This window comes from Aquarana catesbeiana, linkage group LG05, assembly GCF_042186555.1.
Source record: "Aquarana catesbeiana isolate 2022-GZ linkage group LG05, ASM4218655v1, whole genome shotgun sequence".
Taxonomy (NCBI): domain Eukaryota; kingdom Metazoa; phylum Chordata; class Amphibia; order Anura; family Ranidae; genus Aquarana; species Aquarana catesbeiana.
Genome location: NC_133328.1, coordinates 300,982,115 through 301,003,615, shown reverse-complemented (window position 1 = coordinate 301,003,615; position 21,501 = coordinate 300,982,115). Strand labels below are relative to the sequence as shown.

Below are 21,501 nucleotides of genomic sequence, written 5' to 3'. Positions count from 1 at the left end.
TTGACGTTCGGAATTTCCGACAAGATTTGTGTGACCGTGTGTATGCAAGACAAGTTTGTGTGTACGGGGCATAAGACATAAATTTTTTGTTCACGTTTCTAATGGAACTATTTGCTTCTTTCCTTTTGAAGCACTGCTTTCTAAAGCAGCTTTCAAGTTTTCAAAAAAGAATTCCTCAAAGTAACCCTCATAGTCACACATATCTATTCAAAGCTCATTGTAATAATTATTCCTCAGACAGAAACTATTTAAAAATAAAAGACTGCACCTCAAAAATCAGCAACAGAATGAAAATAAATAGCTAAGTATTTGCAGAAAAAAAACAATGAAGAGCCACTGCAAATATACATATATTAGAATGATTCCCATGCATAATCTCGGAAAGCCCTAGCTCCAGTTTATGTGGGCTATAAATTGATGTATTGCTATTATCCCTTCCGTAACCCTCCATAGTGAGCAATAGGGTTAGCTATTCAGTCTCCATCATATGATCATATGTTTACAGCAAGTCTTTCTAGCTTTCTGCAACATAATAGGAAGTCTACATAAGAGCAGACTGGGTGCGAGTTTTCACTTTTTATGTAGAAAGCTAGAAAAAAATAGTTTACAATGATTTTAGGAAATGTGGTCCTAATACAAAGATTAATTAAGCAGGAATGGTTTCCCACAATAAATAGTAATATCCAAATTGGCAAAGGAGCTTAAAATGGACTGGATGATTTTCCTATCAAATAATATTCAAACGTATAATTACTAAAGAATAATAAGAGAATATATTGATCCAATTTTGGCAACGTTCCTAAGGATTTTCTTCTTTTTGTCTTCAGCATTTTATAAGCTTTATTAGCCACCATCTCTGAGGCTCTGTTCCTTATCATTGTTTTGCTACTTAGCATACAGGTCAAATTCACTTGCTTCATATTTGTTCCAGATCAGTGATTTATTAGGTAGTGAGCACTAGGGTGCAGGAAGGATAAGAGTGTTACAACTGTTTGAACAGTCCAATAGAAGTGTTTATTCAATAGAGAAAAGCCAATGCATTTTGGGGGCTCAGCAAAATATATACAGACAGGCCTTCAGCCCTAATGAAGCGGGATTGTTGAGCTCGTGAAACATATCTGGGAATCCCTAGTGATACCCCCACTGCTGGAGAGCAACTTCTAGGGGCCCTGTCTTTGACCATGGATTGTATAATATATTTAAATTCAGTAATCCTACACTACACACTTACTAAAAAATCAGCATTGATAACTTTCATATTTCAGTCTTGGCAGCTTACATTTTGCAAATTGGGTTGTATGGCCCAGTTTTACTGTTAAATCTTCAGCCAGTGTCGTATTGTGTATGGTCAACTTATGACAGGACATGGCATATTCTACAAAGAATGAAAAGTGCTGTTGAGCTAAAAATAGCACTGAATTTGTTATGTACGCACAGCGATGGCTTCCATCTTTTGTACCAAACCAATGTTCATGAATACACACCCTATTAGTGTCATTAGGACTAGAGATATGGCCTACTAAATCATGTACACACAATTTACTGAGGCAGTTGGTTTACAGGGAATTAATAATGTTCATGAATACAATATTAATTTTTGCAAAACGGTGGGTTTGCAAACAGCTTTTTAAACAAGTGCCAACCAAAATTTAATACTATTTGTAAAATACTGTTTGTCTTACCTCTCTGATTTCTTTAATTTTAGACCCCCCTTTTCCTATAAGAGATCCGCACTGGCTTGCAGGCACAACTAGCCGTAGAGTTACAGGTGGTTTGCTTGTTACTGTGCTGTTTGTCATGGAAGCATTGATATCCTGTAAAACATTGAAAAAACAATTATGTATATTTTATCTATCAGTTTAGTCAGTGAAATATACAATCCATCTTCATCAAGATAAAATCTAAATGGGTAAGGATAAATCTAAATGGGTAAGTAAGAAATGTAAGATTTACACTAGCTCATCTAAAATAAGAAGTGTTTTGTTACAATATTGCAGTCTTTGCATACAACATTCCAACTGAATAGGGCCTTATAACATCCTGTGGGAACAGGAGGCACACTAAGGTCTTTAAATTATGTTACTTGTTAATATTAAAACAAAGTGAGAACAGGTTTGCTGGGATGATAAATATCACTCTATAGTTTTTAAAATATGCTTAAAGGAAAACTGTAATACCTGGGGTCAATTTTATTTACATTTTTTAAGCTTAAATGTTTTAATCTAATGTTTAATATTTTTTTCAATTTGAAATACATTTTTTCACCTCTGGCAGCTAAACAGAATAGAAGACAAAACCTCGGACTTTTGTCCGAAGGCGTGTGACTGGATTTTGTTTTGCATACAAATGGCAAGAAATTGTCAGCCAAGAAACACAAACGTAGTGATGTACTATGTGGTTTTTTAGCTCTTTATCGCCACCATTTGGGCTCCTTCTGCTAATTTCATGTTAGTAGAATTTGATGATTGTTGATTTGCGCTTTTCATTTCGTGCTTTTCAGTTCACGCTTTTCATTTCATGCTTATCAGTTTGTTTCTGAGCGGCCATTCATCAACCAGCCATGTTTCGGAATCGGAGGCGATAACGTGTTATTTATTATTGGCCTTGGAGTTATTGCTTTGACCCAAGTCAAGTCCAGGAACAGGAGGAGGAGGAGTTCTTGGACCAAAAATTGGTTGCTTTATTAATCGTGACCAATTATGTCATATGCCTTTGCTGCGGGAACTCCAGGAGAATAATCCAGATGATTTTCGGAATTATCTCCGGATGACAGACCCCTGCTTTCACCAACTCTTGGCATTGTTGACCCCCTATATTAAGAAGCAGGACACATGCATGAGGCTTTTATTTTATTTTTTGGTTGAATAATAATGATTTGATTTGTTATATTTTCTATATTTTTGGATGCATAGAATGCACTTTTTGGTTAAGTTCTATTGGCAGATAGCATGTCTAATTTTATTTGTTTTCTTTTTTTAATGCACAATAAAATAAAAATGGAGAACAATACTTGGCTATGTGTTTTACTTCAAATGACAGTTTGGGAGTAGGCAGTTACATTTAAAAAATACTAGGTAAAATTGACAAGGGACACCAACATAGTTGTATCTTTGATCTTGAAAACTACGGGTTAATGGTGTTTTGGTAACTTGCCCCCCCCAAAAAAAGCATAATAATATTATTCTTGATATATCACTAGAAAAAAAAGCCTTTGAAAATTCAGTCATGATTGTTAATTCTCCATTATGAACACTAGTTTACAAGACCGACCACTTCTGGCTGATCCTTGCTTCCAAGCATGCGTGCTTGTACTTTGGACTTTTGTCCGGTGGACTTGTGTACACATGCTTGGAAAATCCGACAACAGACATTTGTCCACGGAAAATTTTAAAACCTGCCATCCAACATTTGTTCGTGAAAAATCTGACAACAATTGTCCGATGGATCGCAAAAACGGTCCGATATTACGCCAAGGGGCTGTCATCACACATTTCCCGTTGGAAAATCCGATCGTGTGTACGAGGCTTAAGTGTGTTGCTGTAGATGGGCATTATATCAAAGCAGTTGCTTTGTCTTGCATGGGAAAGCATTGGTTTGATTAAAACCTGCCATTACAAAAGCCACTACAGCTAACAGAAATTTTGGAGGTCTAAAAGTAGTCAAATTTATATTTATAAATAAAAAGCACTAACAAAATAATTGACATTGTTGCTTGTCTATTTTATTCTTCTGTAATATATGCATGGAGACAATAGCATCTTTTCTCAGTGTTCCATAAAATGCCTTGTTTTGACTAGATTAAAACACCACGGGAATAACAAGACAGAACAGTATTATTTCACTCGTTTAAATAATAAAAATGACACCTGTTGAGAAATGAGCTTAGGGATTAGCATAAATCCTTCACTAATTTAGAAAACCCACACTACAATTGGCAGTTGTCCTTTCCCTAACCTTATAAATGCATCTGTAGTACTTAAGCAGTATATATTTTCTCTTTATTTTGTCCTGTGCTCTATTTGGCTCACATTCACTTAAATACTATGCTGCTATAGTAGCAATGATGTCTTAAACAGGAACTTCAGCCACAACATGTATTAGTTACATGGGAATTGGAAATCACTATGGTTGATCCAGGCTGTACTTGGGGCCTCAACTTGCCCCTGGTATTTGAAGGTCAAATGTTAGATCCTCTGCTGCCAACTAAAGAATGCACGGTGTTCCATCGTATTTTTCCATACAGGGATCCCATCTGCTCCTATAGGCACATTTTTTCACATGTTCTGGAAATGCCCAATTATATTGTCCTATTGGTCAGCGGTGTTCAACTAAATTAATCTGAGGTTGCAACTGTCCCTCCCGGTTGGAATTGGCCCTGTTGGGGGTTCATGAGAATGCTCAGTGCTCTCATCATTCCAAATTATTAATTTCCTACCTTTTATTTTATGCAAAAAAGGAGATTCTCCTGAAATGGATCTCACCATCCCCTCTCTTCCTGGGAGGCACTGATAGATGCAGCCCTGCCTATGTATAGGATCACATACATAAATAGGAGTTGCCAGTGGAAATACGACAAAGTATGGGCCCCTTGGACCTCTAACCAAGCTTCTATTTGGTGACTCGATTTTATTATATTTCACTTTGTTTTCTCTTACTGAAATGTCTTTCCTGGTAATCTTCCTCTCTCTATACTTGTGACAATGGCATTTGTCAAGTTATTGTATGTAATGATCACGATACCTCTATTCACTTACCTAAATATATTTGCCTAAAATGTTCTGTTCTGTTCTATATCAATTGGTATACAGTGTTTACCCTGTATGACAACAATAAACCTTTGATTGGATAAAAAAAAAAAAGAATGCACGATATGGAAAATAGCATTATGAAAGGGTGGGGCTTAAAGTGTATGTATAGTTAAAACCTTTTGGAAAGGGTTAAAACGCTTGTCAGGTTTTTATTGTTATCAGTATCCCCACTGAGAAGATTCACCCTCTAGTTGTCACTGAAACAGGAATAGAGGGAAGACCTTCTGAAGACACCTGCTCAGGTAACACCTGTCTAACACCTGTAGAATTTAGCTTGAATGAGAAAGTGTAAAAATTGCTTAGACCATTCAATGCAAAATTTATGGACTCCACTAATTTTGAATGACATTTCAGTTGAGTACCATGTCAATGTCTTGAAATCATTTTGGTGTGTGCAGAAGTGATGTAACGTATGCTCGGCCAGAAGCAAATTCAACAATTAGAAGTTTGTTCTTTCCCATTAGATTCAACAAAAAATTTCCTTTACCCTTCATTTTTTTCAGTTACTCTGATCAAAACTGATCGTTGAACTGTCCCAATTAATTCCAAGGTAATCGATCAAATATTCTAAAAATTAAAAATTTTTAACAAAATTCTAATAATGTAGATACTTCCTTTCACTTCCTGTTGCATCTCCAAGATGGAAAGTAAAAAGAAATCTCCCCAATAGGACACAGACAGCAAAAAATAAATTGTCTGAGGCTTAAAGTAGAAGGAAAGACTAAAATGAAACAGCTAAAATTTGAAATTTCTCCCTGTGCTTATTTACATGTTTAATCATCTTTACAGTGGTCACATGATCAGAAGCAATGAATGCCAGTGAGTGGCGTCATGACTCTGTGTATATCAGCCCTGTGGTCAAGCAGCTCATGAAGTACGTAAATAATGCAAAGTTTTATAAATGGCTTGCTAAATGCACAAATTTTGGGAGAAAGCAACAAATAGGTAGTGATAATGTAAGTGTTGCTGAACTGTACAGGAGTCTTTTTCCCAAGAGATCTGGGTTCCTCGGATTTGTCAGGATTTCAGGGATGGCTGAATGATCTCAGGGCACTTAGGTGGATGGCGCAGAAGGTAAATTTTTTACTGCTTCTTGTTACGCAGCAATTTTAAATGGTGGAGGGACTAAAAATGAAGGTTAGATGTTTTTATGGCACAGTCCACTTTAACCACTTCAGCCTCGGAAGGATTTACCCACTTCCTGACCAGGCCATTTTTTGCAATACGGCACTGCGTCAACTGTGCACTGCCGTGTGATGCTGTACCCAAACAAAATGTATGTCCTTTTTTTCCCCACAAATAGAGCTTTCTTTTGGTGGCATTTGATCACCTCTGCGGTTTTAATTTTTTTCTCTAAAAAACAAAAAAAGAGCGATAGTTTAGAAAAATACACAATATTTTTTACTTTCTGCTATAATATATATCCAAAAAAATAAAAAATAAAAAAAACACAAATTTCTTCATTAGTTTAGGCCGATATGTATTCTTCAACATATTTTTGGTAAAAAAAATTCCAGTAAGCATTGATTGTTTGCGCAAAAGTTATAGCGTCTACAAAATAGGGGATAAAGTTATGGCATTTTTATTTTTTTACTAGTAATGCCGGTGATATGCGATTTTTAGCTGGACTGCGACATTGCAGCGGACAGATGAGACATTTTTGACACTTTTTTGGGACCATTGACATTTATACAGCGATCAGAGCTAAAAATAGCCATTAATTACTGTATAAGTGTCACTGGCAAGGAAGGGGTTAACACTAGGGGGCAATCAAGGTGTTACATGTGTTCCCTCAGAGTGTGTTCTAACTGTGGGGGGATGGGACTGACTGGGGAAGGAGACCGATCGCCGTTCCTAGTTACTAGGATCAGACAAACTACTCCCCTGACAGAACGAAGACCTGTCTACAATGACAGATCTCCATTCTGTTTCTCTCAGGAGCGAACGCGGGTGCACGTGCATCAGCTCCTACGCCACAGCTCCTCCGGCGGTGCGTGCGCGCCCCCTATACCCCTCAAAGCTCCTGCCGTACAGCTACGCGATTTGGGCAGGGGAGCCAACCTGCCGCCATATTATGATGGCGGCTGGTCGGCAAGTAATTAAACACCATTCGAGAAGGGAAAAAACTGCAAAGAATGACGTTCATATTAACATATTCTACTACCCATTCCTGTAAACTTTATTCTGTTTAAGAGCTATGGCCTCCAGCAGAATCCTGATAGTCAACACTTTTCCAAGTGTAAAGGGGAGACTAATACCGCGCTTACCCTAAAAAGCAAGAATAGCAGCAACTAATATATGGAATACATACATACAGTGGTTATATTGCAGACATTTGCTAAAATCATTGAAGTTCATTTTTTTCCTCATTAATGTACACACAGCACCCTATATTGACAGAAAAACACAGAATTGTTGACGTTTTTGCAGATTTATTAAAAAAGAAAAACTGAAATATCACATGGTCCTAAGTATTCAAACCCTTTGCTCAGTATTTAGTAGAAGCACCCTTTTGATCTAATACAGCCATGAGTCTTTTTGGGAAAATTGCAACAAGTTTTTCACACCTGGATTTGGGGATCCTCTGCCATTCCTCCTTGCAGATCCTCTCCAGTTCTGTCAGGTTGGGTGGTAAACGTTGGTGGACAGCCATTTTTAGGTCTCTCCAGAGATGCTCAATTGGGTTTAAGTCAGGGCTCTGGCTGGGCCTTTCAAGAACAGTCATGGAGTTGTTGTGAAGCCACTCCTTCGTTATTTTAGCTGTGTGCTTAGGGTCATTGTCTTGTTGGAAGGTAAACCTTCGGGCCAGTCTGAGGTCCTGAGCAATCTGAAGAAGGTTTTTGTCCAGGATATCCCTGTACTTGGCCGCATTCATCTTTCCCTCGATTGCAACCAGTCGTCCTGTGCCTGAAGCTGAAAAACACCCCCACAGCATGATGCTGCCACCACCATGCTTCACTGTTGGGACTGTATTGGACAGGTGATGAGCAGTGCCTGGTTTTCTCCACACATACCGCTTAGAATTAAGGCTAAAAAGTTCTATCTTGGTCTCATCAGACCAAAGAATCTTATTTCTCACCATCTTGGAGTCCTTTAGGTGTTTTTTTTAGCAAACTCCATGCGGGCTTTCATGTGTCTTGCACTGAGGAGAGGCTTCCGTCGAGCCACTCTACCATAAAGCCCCGACTGGTGGAGGGCTGCTGTGATGGTTAACTTTCTACAACTTTCTCCCATCTCCCGACTGCATCTCTGGAGCTCAGCCACAGTGATCTTTGGGTTCTTCTTTACCTCTCTCACCAAGGCTCTTCTCCCCCGATAGCTCAGTTTGGCTGGACGGCCAGCTCTAGGAAGGGTTCTGGTCATCCCAAACGTCTTCCATTTATGGGTTATGGAGGCCACTGTGCTCTTAGGAACCTTAGGTGCAGCAGACATTTTATTGTAACCTTGGCCAGATCTGTGCCTTGTCACAATTCTGTCTCTGAGCTCTTCAGGCAGTTCCTTTGACCTCATCATTCTCATTTGCTCTGACATGCACTGTGAGCTGTAAGGTCTTATATAAACAGGTGTGTGGCTTTCCTAATCAAGTCCAGTCAGTATAATCAAACACAGCTGGACTCAAATGAAGTTGTAGAACCATCTCAAGGATGATCAGAAGAAATGGACAGCACCTGAGTTAAATATATGAGTGTCACAGCAAAGGGTCTGAATACTTAGGACCATGTAATATTTCAGTTATTCTTTTTTTAATAAATCTGCAAAAATGTCAACAATTCTGTGTTTTTCTGTCAATATGGGGTGCTGTGTGTACATTAATGAGGAAAAAAAATGAACTTTAATGATTTTAGCAAATGGCTGCAATATAACAAAGAGTGAAAAATTTAAGGGGGTCTGAATACTTTCCGCCCCCACTGTATATACAAAATGGAGAAACAATAGCTGCACTAAAGATTGATGATCCTACTGGTGATAAACCAATGTGGGACAAATTAAGTGAAAATTGTATATAAATTAATGGTGATAATATATGTGATAAATATAGGATAATAAATGACAACCCAAAAAAAAGAAGAAAAATATATGTGAATGTCGGATAAATTAAGATAGTGATAATAAAAATGGTAGTAATAATGATGAAAATTACAAAATGCTGTGACAATAAAATGTAATCTTCTACCACCATAGAGTGCTGATCACCGTGAGAAATAAGCGCTTACCAGAGGGCAAGCAAAATACAGCTTGCGGCTAAACACCCAGCCAGGGCCTTTGCTGTGGGGATCCTTGATGGATAACTTAGAACATCAAACCGGGACTCAGTGGAACCAACAACCCGCTAGGATGTACAGAATATCCCGAGTAGGTACCAGGTATTGGCAAAAGAAGAGAACAATTCAGCACTTCTACGTCAATGTAAACTTCCATATGCCAAAATACAAGATGGCCGCAGCAGATCGTACATGCGTGGTTGACATGTGTTCCGGCTCCGCCCTACACGTTTCGTCATAAATTACATCATCGGGGGCTTGAACAGCATGTTCACATGGCCCTTTATTCAGCACCATAATCAGCTATAAAAGTATCCACACATTTCTGAGTATTTGCATGCATCGGTCGAATCCCCTGCCGGACCCTGGGTCACTCCCTCTCCATCCCCTGCTGCCTCCTTTTCCAAGTGTGTATGGTAAGATTTCAATGGAGGCCATGAGGCTGATTTACTAAAACTGGAGATTGCAAAATCTGGTACAGCTCTGCAGAGAACCCAATCAGCTTCTATTTTTAATTTTTTTGTCAAAGATTAATTGAACAAGCTGAAGTTGGAAGCTGATTAGATACCATGCACATCTGCACCAGATTTTGTACACTCCGGTGTTAGTAAATTAACCCCCATAGCTCTTAAATAGAGGGAAATTTGAAGGAAGAAACAACAGTACAAGACACAAGTACAGTAAAGTCAGTTCCCAATGTGTTGAAAATGTTATCTTTCACTAAATAATGTTAAGCATCAGTTTCTAGAATTGTTGTGAAGATGAAGATGTGATACTCACACTTCTATGTCACTACAGGGTTTTCACTAGCTGGCACTACAAAAGCTTGGAGGTGCACAAGGGAACTGACTCTTGGCATATGAAGAACTTAGAGCTTAAATGTATCCAAAAATACAAACAGGTTAATTTTTTACAAACACATATAAGCTTTCTGACCTCAAGTTGTTTAAGTAAAAGCATGTCGGAAATATGCTTCTATGTTGATGTATGGAGTGAAGTGTGGAATGTCATTTTATTTGGTACTAAGAAATGAGTGACATGAGGTCAAAGCCAAGAAACAAACTTGTTCCTAACTGCAAAGGGAGTATAATGTTCAGATCTGGACTTCTAATTATAGCAGGGAGATAATAGCAATTCATAAGTGTGATGGGAATGTAAAGACAGACACCGGGCCTTGCAGCTGAAGCTGTGACATGCAGCTGTAAAAACTCATCCCAAAATTTAGACATCTTTATATCATGCTGCACTATAGGCCAGTAAGCACTATGGATGGTATTACTTTTTTTTTTTTTAACAGAAAAGAAGTTTTATTGAACAATAAGACAGTACAGGTTTAGAAGGAGTCATACATAGGATTGTTGATAAATACAAATCTAGAATTTCCCAATAATATAATTTCATTTCTTTATATGCATGTTGTCTATTAATATATCATATTATCGAGTAACCAGGGAACTTATAAGAGTTACGTACGCTAAGATGGGTGAAGTAACCACAAAATCAATCACATGAAAACCAAAACAAAGAAGGGTCGAAAAAATCTCCTCCTGTGTGATATTAATTAGTCCCCAACTCTCTGGCAGAGAAAAGGAGGAGGTGCGAGGGGAAATGCGGAGATTGAAGCAGGAACAAGAGAGGATGGGGGGGGAGGGGAAGATGGGGGGGGGGAGGGAGGGGAACACCATCCACCACATCTCACTTTGATGATAAGTATATTTAATCCCCCTTTTTCCTTCCTCCTTTTCTCCTTCTTCTCTTCTCATCTACTTCTCTTCGTCTTCCTTGTGCCACAACAGAGATAGGTATTTAACGTCAGTTAGGTCACATATCGTTATGTAAGCTAAATTACAAGTGTTAGCCAGCCTAGTAGGGCGGTAAACCACGACATTGCTCATCCACATGCATTTACCCAGTTTGACCAAATTTTGTCATATTTCTGTGGGCAATTTCTGCTTTCATAAGTAAGCCTATATAGAGGCAAAACACCATTAATTGACCTCTGCCAAGCTGCTATAAATGGGGGTTCTTTTTGTTTCCATCTAAGGAGCATTTCCCTCCTAGCGTAAAATAGGGAGTAAGTGAGGCAAAGTTTAATATAGCGGTCTCCCTCTATATCATCTAAGTGACTCAGTAGCATAGTTAGAGGGTTAAGCGGGAATTTGATTCCACATATGTTACCTAGAATATCTGCCACTGAGGTCCAATATGGGTGTAGCTTAATGCATGACCATACTATATGAAAGAAGGAGCCCACCTCTACTCCACATCTGTTACAACTGGGGCTGAGCCCTGGGTATATATTATCCAGCCTTTGTGGTGTGTAATACGCTCTGTGAAGGAAAATTGTTTTTTGTTGAACAAACCTGTCCCTAAGCAATCAGAGAGGGGATAAAAGTCATCAGGCATTCCTCCCATTCCTCCTCCCCCATAGAAGGGATATCGGCTTGCCACTTTGCCATTGACCTATTTGTTTTAACATCATGTGCCACTGTGAGGTGCATGTATAGAGTTGAAAGAGGCTTGTCCAACATTCCTGAAATTAGGATACGCTCAATCGGGTCTGGTTCGAGCATTACCTGGGAGGGAAACTGCGCTTTAAGAGCATGGTGTAACTGCCTATATCTAAAGAAAAAGGTTTGTGGCAATGCATGGCTCAACCTCAGCTCCCGGAACGAAATTATACCCTCCCTGCGGATAACTTGTTTTAATTTAACAATCCCTTTTTTGGCCCAACTTGCCGGATCGGGGATGGTAAGAAGGTGGGGGAGCATGGGATTCGCCCATAGTGGGGTATGTGGGGAAATAGAGGATCCCCCCAGGGGATGGTATTACTTAATAAGAGGCCACAAAACACTATTTTACTGTAAGTCTATAATTTTATGATAAAGACTGATAATCTTAGTTATACCTGTTGTCTGTTAAAACTTGTTATTCTTCTCATTACAATGGCTTCACATACCTTCATCTGCTGATTTCAACACTCCTATTAGCCGGGAATGTTGCCCATCATATTAATGGGCTAATAGCAAAGTGAAGAAGGTCAGCTCTTGACATTACAAAAAATTATCAACATTTTACAAAAAATTATCAAATTATTAACATTTGCGTAGGACCATGGCGTGGGATTCCAGGTTCCTTTAATCAAATATGTGTATTGTTGATTTGTATGCAAAAGTACAAACAATACTATTTTCTTTAGTAACAATGCAGTATCTTTTTTGATTTCCAGGAGATAGTTAGTAGACTACTGTATATAGATTGAATTTAGCCATGAGTCTCAAAACGAACTATACAAAACATCATATATTTTAGTTTTTGTGGGAATAACTAACGGTTAGTCAGTTATTTGTGCAGAGTTGACCCAGCTACTTGATGTTTTAACAACTTTTTTGGGGTGGCTTCTGGTCCGATACATGTGTTTATCATTGGTAAATTTGTATTACCAAGTCTAGTGCTTTGAATTTAAAATAATACACATCCACTCATTAACTCTCCAATCATTTGGGAGCATAAGCTTTGCTAGTTGCAGAGCTTCAGTATAAGTCTGGCTCAGTAGGGGACATATCAGACCTCTGCAATGAGAGGGAGTGAGAGAGGGGGGATCAAAAAGAGAGTTAGACAGGGGCGGAACTACCACCATAGCGACCCATGTGGGTGCTATGGGACCCGCAGCTGAGTGGGGCCCGGTGAGGATGAGCGCACCGCCAGCACAGTCTCCCAGCCAGGGGAAGAGAGAGGAGAGGAAGAGGCGAGCTGTCCGTATCAGCAGAGAGCTGAATTGCCCGATGTAATAGCTTTCATTAGAACTTCCAGTGTTTCCGGGGCTCACATCATATAGCTCCACCTCTTGGCCCGGTGCCTTTGATAGACAGAACGCCGATCCAATGCGGGACATGTGACGTCATCAAAGGCGTCGGGCCAAGAGGTGGGGCTATGTGACGATGATCCCCGGGAAGATGGGAAATTCAAATGAAAGTTATTACAGCGGGCAATCCCGCTCTCTGCTGATCCGGGTGGCTTGCCTCTTCCTCTGCATAGGTGAGGCTATATGGGGCACAGGCAGACCAGGCTGTATTGGGCACAGGTCACGCTGTATGGGGCACAGGTCACACTGTATGGGGCACAGGTCACGCTGTATGGGGCACAGGTCACGCTGTATTGGGCACAGGTCACGCTGTATTGGGCACAGGTCACGATGTATGGGACACAGGTCACGCTGTATGGGGCACAGGTCATGCTGCATTGGGCACAGGTCACGCTGCATGGGGCACAGGTCACGATGTATTGGGCACAGGTCACGCTGTATGGGGCACAGGTCACGCTGTATGGGGCACAGGTCACGCTGCATGGGGCACAGGTCACGCTGCATGGGGGACAGGTCACGCTGTATTGGGCACAGGTCACGATGTATGGGACACAGGTCACGCTGTATGGGGCACAGGTCATGCTGCATTGGGCACAGGTCACACTGCATGGGGCACAGGTCACCATGTATTGGGCACAGGTCACGCTGTATGGGGCACAGGTCACGATGTATGGGACACAGGTCATGCTGTATGGGGCACAGGTCATGCTGCATTGGGCACAGGTCACGCTGCATGGGGCACAGGTCACGATGTATTGGGCACAGGTCACGCTGTATGGGGCACAGGTCACGCTGCATGCGGCACAGGTCACGCTGCATGGGGCACAGGTCACGCTGCATGGGGCACAGGTCACGCTGCATGGGGAACAGGTCACGCTGCATGGGGCACAGGTCACGCTGTATTGGGCACAGGTCACGCTGCATTGTGCACAGGTCACGCTGTATGTGGCACAGGTCACGCTGCATTGACACTAGGGCAGCTGTGGGGGGGGCTGTTTGCAAAGGGGCCCCATACAACATTTTGCTATGGGGCCCTGCTATTTCTAGTTACGCCCCCTGGAGTTAGAGGTGGGTGCGATGGGGATGAGAAAGAGAGGGGGGGAGAGAGAGGGGTGAGAGAGCGAGAGAGTGAGGTGAAAGAGAGAGGGGTGAGCAAGAAAGAGAGAGAGAGATGAGAGAGAGATGGGACTAGAGAGGGGGAGTTAGAGAGAGAGGGGGTGAGAGAGAGAAGGGGATGTTCAATATGCTATTCACAATCATGGCCCAGGAAGTGACAGACAGAAGGGGATGTTCAATATGCTACTGACAATCATGGCCCCAGGCTGATCTACAGCTACTGTGTTCTCTACATTTGCCACTTTCACAAGCACTTTCAGAGAAGCGTGTGCCAGCCAGGAGGTGGAGTGTGGGATAGGAAGGGAAGCGGAGCAGATTTAGCCTCCTCCATAATGTTTTTACATACTGTACTGGGCACTGCCGATTGGATCGGCACTGTGGTGTACCTGCCCCCCCCTCCTGGCTGGCAAGGGATGATGCAACATATCCAGTGCTGCAGATAAAATACAATGGATTACTCGGGGTGTGTAGTGCATGACAGTGCATAGTGGGTCCCCCTCCCCTCTCAGCCCGTGTGCCCCGTACACTTCTGTACACTGGATGATACACTGGATGGCACTGGCACACGGGGTCATTAGGGTGTGCCCAGGCACATCTGGCACCCCCCGTGCGCATGCCTATGCTCACTGATAAGAATAATGTAAAGGTCCAAGGTCAGGCTGTGTATGTGATCCTGATATGTTAAATAGAAGAAAGGCCTATTAAATGGCAAACAGGCTTATACATACACAATTGAAGAAGCAAGTAATACAACATTTAAAATATTACTTTACTCAAACAAGGTCAGAGCACGATGGATTCAGATTGGTTGCTGTAGGTACTGCCCTACCAAAGAATGGTTTTGTTGAAAAAACGCACTTGTGCATGTTTAAAGTTGCAAAATACATAATAAAATAAAAAATAAAAAACATTCAAACCAATACTGTGCTTTGTCACTCTGAACTGTGCTTTGTCACTCTTGTTAAGTCAAGTCCTACATAAATTGCACTGATGTCTGGAATTCCTCTAGGCAGTGTCTATGTAACCTTAGCTTCACGGGTTGAAATCTCTGTTAAGATAATCTTACATAGTTTACATTGTGAAAAAGAAGCCAGCCATACTTTTGTTTTGTAATTCTTTGAAGATTTGAAGTGTAAAGGGCACATTTATTCTGATACAAACAGAACTAAAATAAATCCTATGCTAATTTGCCAGCTGAAGTTATATTAATATATATGATAACATGTTGCAATGAATAAAAATTGCATTTCCAAAATATACGGTTGCAAGCAAGACAGCATATTTGAGCGTGTGCATCCCATAGCAACTGAGCTTTTTGCTTTCAGTTTAAAACCAATATTACAAGAACACAACCACAATTAGATTTTTTATTTTTTTGCTATACCATTTCTTTGACATGTTTTAATGAATGCCAAAATTATTATTGAAGTGAGTCTAACCCCTTGAGGATTCCTCCAATAAGTGATAAATGCGCATGATAAATGAATGATGATTACACCCCAGAGATGCTAAACAAAATTAGACTCATGTCTACTGGATGCAAGTGGATATGTAGATTAACTGGAAAATAGACCAAAACTAATGCCGCTGGGTCTCCTAGAAGATTCCAATTTTTCCAACTTCCAGAAACCTCTCATAACCTAGGCTATAATATGGGCTCAGGGGCAGAACTTGAAATTAACACTGTCCTTTTACAGTATATAAATGATTATATATTAGCAGATACTGTCAAACTAAATTTGATAAAATATGGCTGCACTGGATTATTGATTATTTAGCAGAAAAATGTTTGTATACTTAAATGGATTTTGCTAAATTTGTTGATGATCATTATCCATATATTCTACCATGACAAGTTTAAAAGGAATGTATAATCTTTTAAAGGAAAATGTAAGAGATTGATTTGATTCAAATGACCTTGTCATTATGTGTTAAAGTTTTAGAATACATGGTTATATATTTGTAATTATGTAAATCAATGGGGGCAGCCATATTTGCTTATTAAATATGCAGACTCTGCTTCCTGCTCTTTAGTGCAATGCAATGCTGCTCCTTCTCCTAAAGTAAATCTAGGAGTCATCCAGCTAGCTGAGCATCAGCTTCTTGCCATCTTTGTAAGACCCCATTCACACTTGCAAATGGGGCTGTTAGTGATTAGATCTGGGATACCGGAGGGGTTCTCAGCAGTTAGCTGTGGGTGGAAGCCATTCACATGAAGATCTACCTGTGAAGGATCAGCCCTGGACACAAACTGAGTGGAAACAATTATCTGCAGGAGCTGTCAAGCTTCCCATTGCTTTCCCATGAGATGTCCGCCCACAGCTAAATGTCAGGAACCACCGCTAAGTCTCCTACATCTCACTGCTAACTGTGCAGGCCTGTTTAGATCTCAGGACTTGATCAACAGAAATACAAATTCTTTGGCATGTAAAACATCTTTCATAAATGTATTTTATCTGTGTGTGCATGACATGTGTAATTCCATGTTAGTCGATGAGAGCTGTCTTAATTAGCACTAATGAAGTCGCTCCAACTTTAGAAAAGGTACTACTTCAAGGCGACTTCTATCCAACTTGTGCCCATATACTTTAATGGAAGTCGCCTCCAAGTCGGATCTTCATCTATATTGATGTGATTTGGATCAGACATAAGAGGGAAAAATACCCAGGTATTCCCTGCGGTGTAGCCCCTCCCTCACTTTAAAATCACATCAAGGTAGTACTCAAGTCCCCAGCAAATCACCAGTTAGTCGCCTGTCAAAATTGCACTGTAAGTTGTACGACTTTTAGGTTGCAGTAGTGTGAACTGAGCCTCTGCTATTTGCCTGGAGTTCAGATTTACAGTAAATAGTCTCACTTTAACAAATGTAAGGCTTTGGCATGATGCTGGAATCCACTGTTATTATTGTATTTTATCCCTAATGTACTGTTTGTACATTCTTCTAAAATCTATTAAAGAAATAAAGCAAAAGAAAAACTAAAAAACAAAATAAAACAAACAAAAAAAAACTGTAAATAACCATTAACTGCTTAAAAAAAGCAATTAATATAAAAGCAGTTTAACGGATTGTAATAGAATGATGATTCTATTATAATATGTTAAACAGCTTTTGCATTAAATGGCCATTTTAATTTCTAAGTGAAACAAGAAAAAAATCGACTTTTAACTATTAAACTGATATAGAACAAGCATGCCTATCTGTTTGATTAGATTTAGGCTGAAGCCTTGCATTTGCATCACATTAAAATTTATGAGGGGTAAACAGCTGGTCACTAGCATAATAAATAATAAAACAACTACATAATGTCAATACTTAATAAGAAATATTACACCCTTTTGCTTCATTACACTTTGCAAATATTTAATTTTCTAATTAATGCAATTCATAATATAAAACCACTTAGATGAAACAAAAAGAGAAAGGAAAAACCTTAGGTGAATGAAATGTATACCCTCTGAAATGTAAAACATTGACATCAATACATAATTGAATCATACAGTTACGGAGTTGAAAGTGTGCAATTATTCTTTCAATCTCAATCCGCTTTGGGACCAGACTGTAAGGGCTTTTCTTTTTTTCTCGCCATTAATGTGCATTACTGGAAGCAATAGCTTCTCCCTAAAGTCTACAGAAAGGCAAAAGAAAAGGATCAAACAGCTTGCAAATTGACCCATTATTCCTGTTCCAGCACTGTTACAGCTAAAAGCGTTTTAAGTGAATGAAGCCGCCTTTTGCTATTAAACAGTGCATTAGGTAATTTGTGTAGGGTTTTAAAACAAACAAACTAGAAATATCCCCAAAAATAATGTATGTTTTGACAAGTTCAGTATTTAAGTGAAAAGGCAGATCTTTTTTAAAAGTTCACAATGTGGTAGAATTGGTAAAATGCAAATTACCAAAACCTTTAATAAAAACACAGTAATAAAGAAAGTAGAAAGATAAAAAAATGTATTTGTAAATAGCAAAATCAATGTATTTGGCTATTTAATGCTAACATGAGAAGTTTATTAAATTAAATAGAAGATTAAAAAAAATCTACACTAGTACATATTCATGCATCCATGAAAAAACTTTTACACAATTTTCGGCTTATGGCTGCACCTCTAGACCATGGCTGTACCTATTTTATAGCCTCATTATGACTATTCCTTCTGAGCTTGGCTGCACCTCTAGATCATGGGCCTGTAGCTCATGTCTTACACATTATTATTATTACCTCATTGCAGCTGTACCTCATAGTACATGAATCTGGGTTTATTATCATAAAGATGGTGGTCTAGTGAAGCAAGTAAGGGTTTTGGAAAAACAAAGACAACATAAAATTAATTATTGGCATGAAATGTCATAATAATGACCCAAAATCCTTGAAATTTCTGGTGATACAGGTCAAATGGAAGTGTGGGGACTTCACTGATCTCTTGGATTGCATATAGGACCAGTAGGTGTTCAGGTTGGGGACATTAAACCCAAAAGTTCAGAATATTATTATTATTTATGATTTCAGTGTAGTCCCTTAATTTGTAAGCATTTAATCTTTTGAATAAGTTTCACTTTTCATCGTCATCATATCTATGCAAATCTATTTATGGCTGCTTTGTTGGATGCAATTTTAGTTTGAACTACAGCAGCCTTTCTCAACCTTTTCAACACAGAAGAACCCTTGAAATCAGTGGGAAGAATGCTCCTTGCACTTGTGGTCGTTGGGAAAAATTACCCCCTTACAGAAGATCAAGGGTGTTAGTGGGAACCTCTAGCAATTTCTGAAGGAACCCCTGGGTTCCTTGGAAGCCTGATTGAGAAGCCTTGTGTTACAGAGTTGGGATTAAGTTAGTTTAGTAATATGTCCCCAGTAGGGGTGAGCCGAACACCCCCCGGTTTGGTTAGCACCACAACCTGTGAACGGACCGAAAATTCGCACAAACGTTAGAACCCCATTGACGTCTATGGGACTCAAATGTTCGAAATCAAAAGTGCTAATTTTAAAGGCTAATTTGCATGGTATTGTCCTAAAAAGGGTTTGGGGACCTGGGTCCTGCCCCAGGGGACATATATCAATGCAAAAAAATTTTTTAAAAACGGACGTTTTTTCGGGAGCAGTGGTTTTAATGATGCTTAAAGTAAAGAAAAAAAAAAGTGAAATATTCCTTAAAATATCGTACCTGGGGGGTGTCTATAGTATGCCTGTAAAGTGGCACGTGTTTCCCGTGCTTAGAACAGTGCCTGCACAAAATGAAATTTTTAAAGGAATAAAAGTCATTTAAAACTGCTTGCGGCTTTAATGTAATGTTGGGTCCTGGCAATATGGATGAAAATCAGTAAGACAAACGGCATGGGTACCCCCCAGTCCATTACCAGGCCCTTTGAGTCTTGTATGGATATTAAGGGGAACCCAGCACCCAAATTAAAAAAGGAAAGGTGTGGGGCCACCAGGCGCTATATACTCTGAACAGCAGTATACAGGCGGTGCAAACAAGACAGGGACTGTAGGTTTGTTGTTAAGTAGAATCTGTTTGTAATTTTGAACTGGTACATTTTTAACGTGTTTAGCTCCAGCAAAAAAATCTATTTTAAGATTTTTGGAAAACATAGGGAAGGGTTATCACCCCTGTGACATTTGTTTTGCTGTCTGTGCTCCTCTTCAGAAGATTTCACCTCACTTTTTGTCTCAATGACAAATGTTTTTTGAAAATTTGGGGTTTTTAGTGAAACAAGGATTGGTGATAAAGCATCGGTAGAAAGGAGAAAAGTTTTTCCCATATTAACTCTTACAGGAGACAATTTCCCTTCCTAGGGGTAGATTTCATCTCACTTCCTGTTGTCTCCTTCCGTTTGCAAGTAGGAGTCGTTTGTAAGTTGGATGTTTGAAAGTAGGGGCCTGCCCTATATACTCAGCAGAAATTTGGGCCTTAGGTGTTGGTGTTGTCACAACACTGTAAGCCCTCACAGGGCCCTGCTGTGAAATATTAGATCAAGAATTGTAATTACATGCCCCTGTTGAACAGGGGCAGAAAAATTGGACCTTTGGTGGTGGTGGTGCTGGTGCCCTCACAGTTATGCCCCGTACACATGGTCGGATTTTCCGATGGAAAATGTCCGATCGGAGCGTGTTGTCGGAAATTCCGACCGTGTGGGGGCTCCATCGGACATTTTCCATCGGATTTTCCGACACACAAAGTTGGAGAGCAGGAGATTAAATTTTCCGACAACAAAATCCGTTGTCGGAAATTCCGATCGTGTGTACACAAATCCGACGGACAAAGTGCCACGCATGCTCAGAATAAATAAAGAGATGAAAGCTATTGGCCACTGCCCCGTTTATAGTCCTGACGTACATGTTTTATGTCACCGCGTTTAGAACGATCGGATTTTCCGACAACTTTGTGTGACCGTGTGTATGCAAGACAAGTTTGAGCCAACATCCGTCGGAAAAAATCCTAGGATTTTGTTGTCGGAATGTCCGTACAAAGTCCGACCGTGTGTATGCCCTATTACTCTTGGTGGGTGCTGGAACGGGCCCTGCTGTGAAATATTATATCAAGAATTGTAATTACATGCCCCTTTTGAACAGGGGCAGAAAAATTGGGCCTTTGGTGGTGGTGGTGGTGCTGGTGCCACAACACTGTAAGTCCTCACAGTTACTCTTGGTGGGTGCAGAAACGGGCCCTGCTGTGAAATATTAGATCAAGAATTCTAATTACATGTCCCTGTTGAAAAATTGGGCCTTAGGCACTGGTGCTGGTGCCACAACACTGCAACCCCTCACAGATACTGTAGTTGGAGCACAGGAACTAGCCCTGCTGCAAAGAATTGTATCAAAAATTGTAATTACACGCCCCTGTTAAACAGGGGCTGAAAAATTGGGCATTAGACACTAATGCTGGTGCCACAACACTGCAACCCCTCACAGATACTCTAGTTGGAGTGCAGGAACTAGCCCTGCTGCAAACAATTGCATCAAAAATTGTAATTACACGCCCCTGTTAAACAGGGGCTGAAAAATTGGGCCTTAGGCACTGGTGGCGGTGCCCAGAACCAAAAATGTTCTTACAAGCTCTCAGCATGATCATTGAGGAGGAAGAGGATAATTACTCAGCATAACAGGATAGTCACTCAGCATCAGCATAGGCAGTCTTTGAAGGGATCTGACATTTCAAAAAAAATTATTCGATTACATCAGCATCAGGTGCTTGGTAGCTGGTGGTAATCCAAGACCGATTCATTTTTATGAAGGTCAGTCGATCGACTGAGTCCGTGGACAGACGCACCCTGTGATTGGTTACAAAGTCTCCAGCAGTACTGAATGTGCGTTCCGAAAGAACGCTGAATGCAGGACAGGCCAGTATCTTAATTGCATACTGTGCAAGCTCTGGCCAGTGATCCATCCTCAAGACCCAGTAACCCAGAGGATTTTTGGTGGGAAAGGTGTCCAAGTCAAGTCTTGCCCCTAGG

At 40.2% G+C, this 21,501-nt stretch overlaps 1 protein-coding gene across 18 annotated transcripts in view; it reads right to left on the bottom strand.

Annotated features, from left to right (window-relative positions):
* The window catches only part of LOC141144787 (poly(rC)-binding protein 3-like), a 1,428,155-nt gene that overhangs the window by 55,814 nt on the left and 1,350,840 nt on the right, over positions 1-21,501 (bottom strand). For all 18 annotated transcript variants that reach the window (XM_073630801.1, XM_073630798.1, XM_073630799.1 and 15 more), the window contains one exon: positions 1,683-1,814. In XM_073630801.1, coding sequence (XP_073486902.1) covers positions 1,683-1,814 — 132 coding nt within the window. The remainder of the gene's footprint in view (positions 1-1,682; positions 1,815-21,501) is intronic.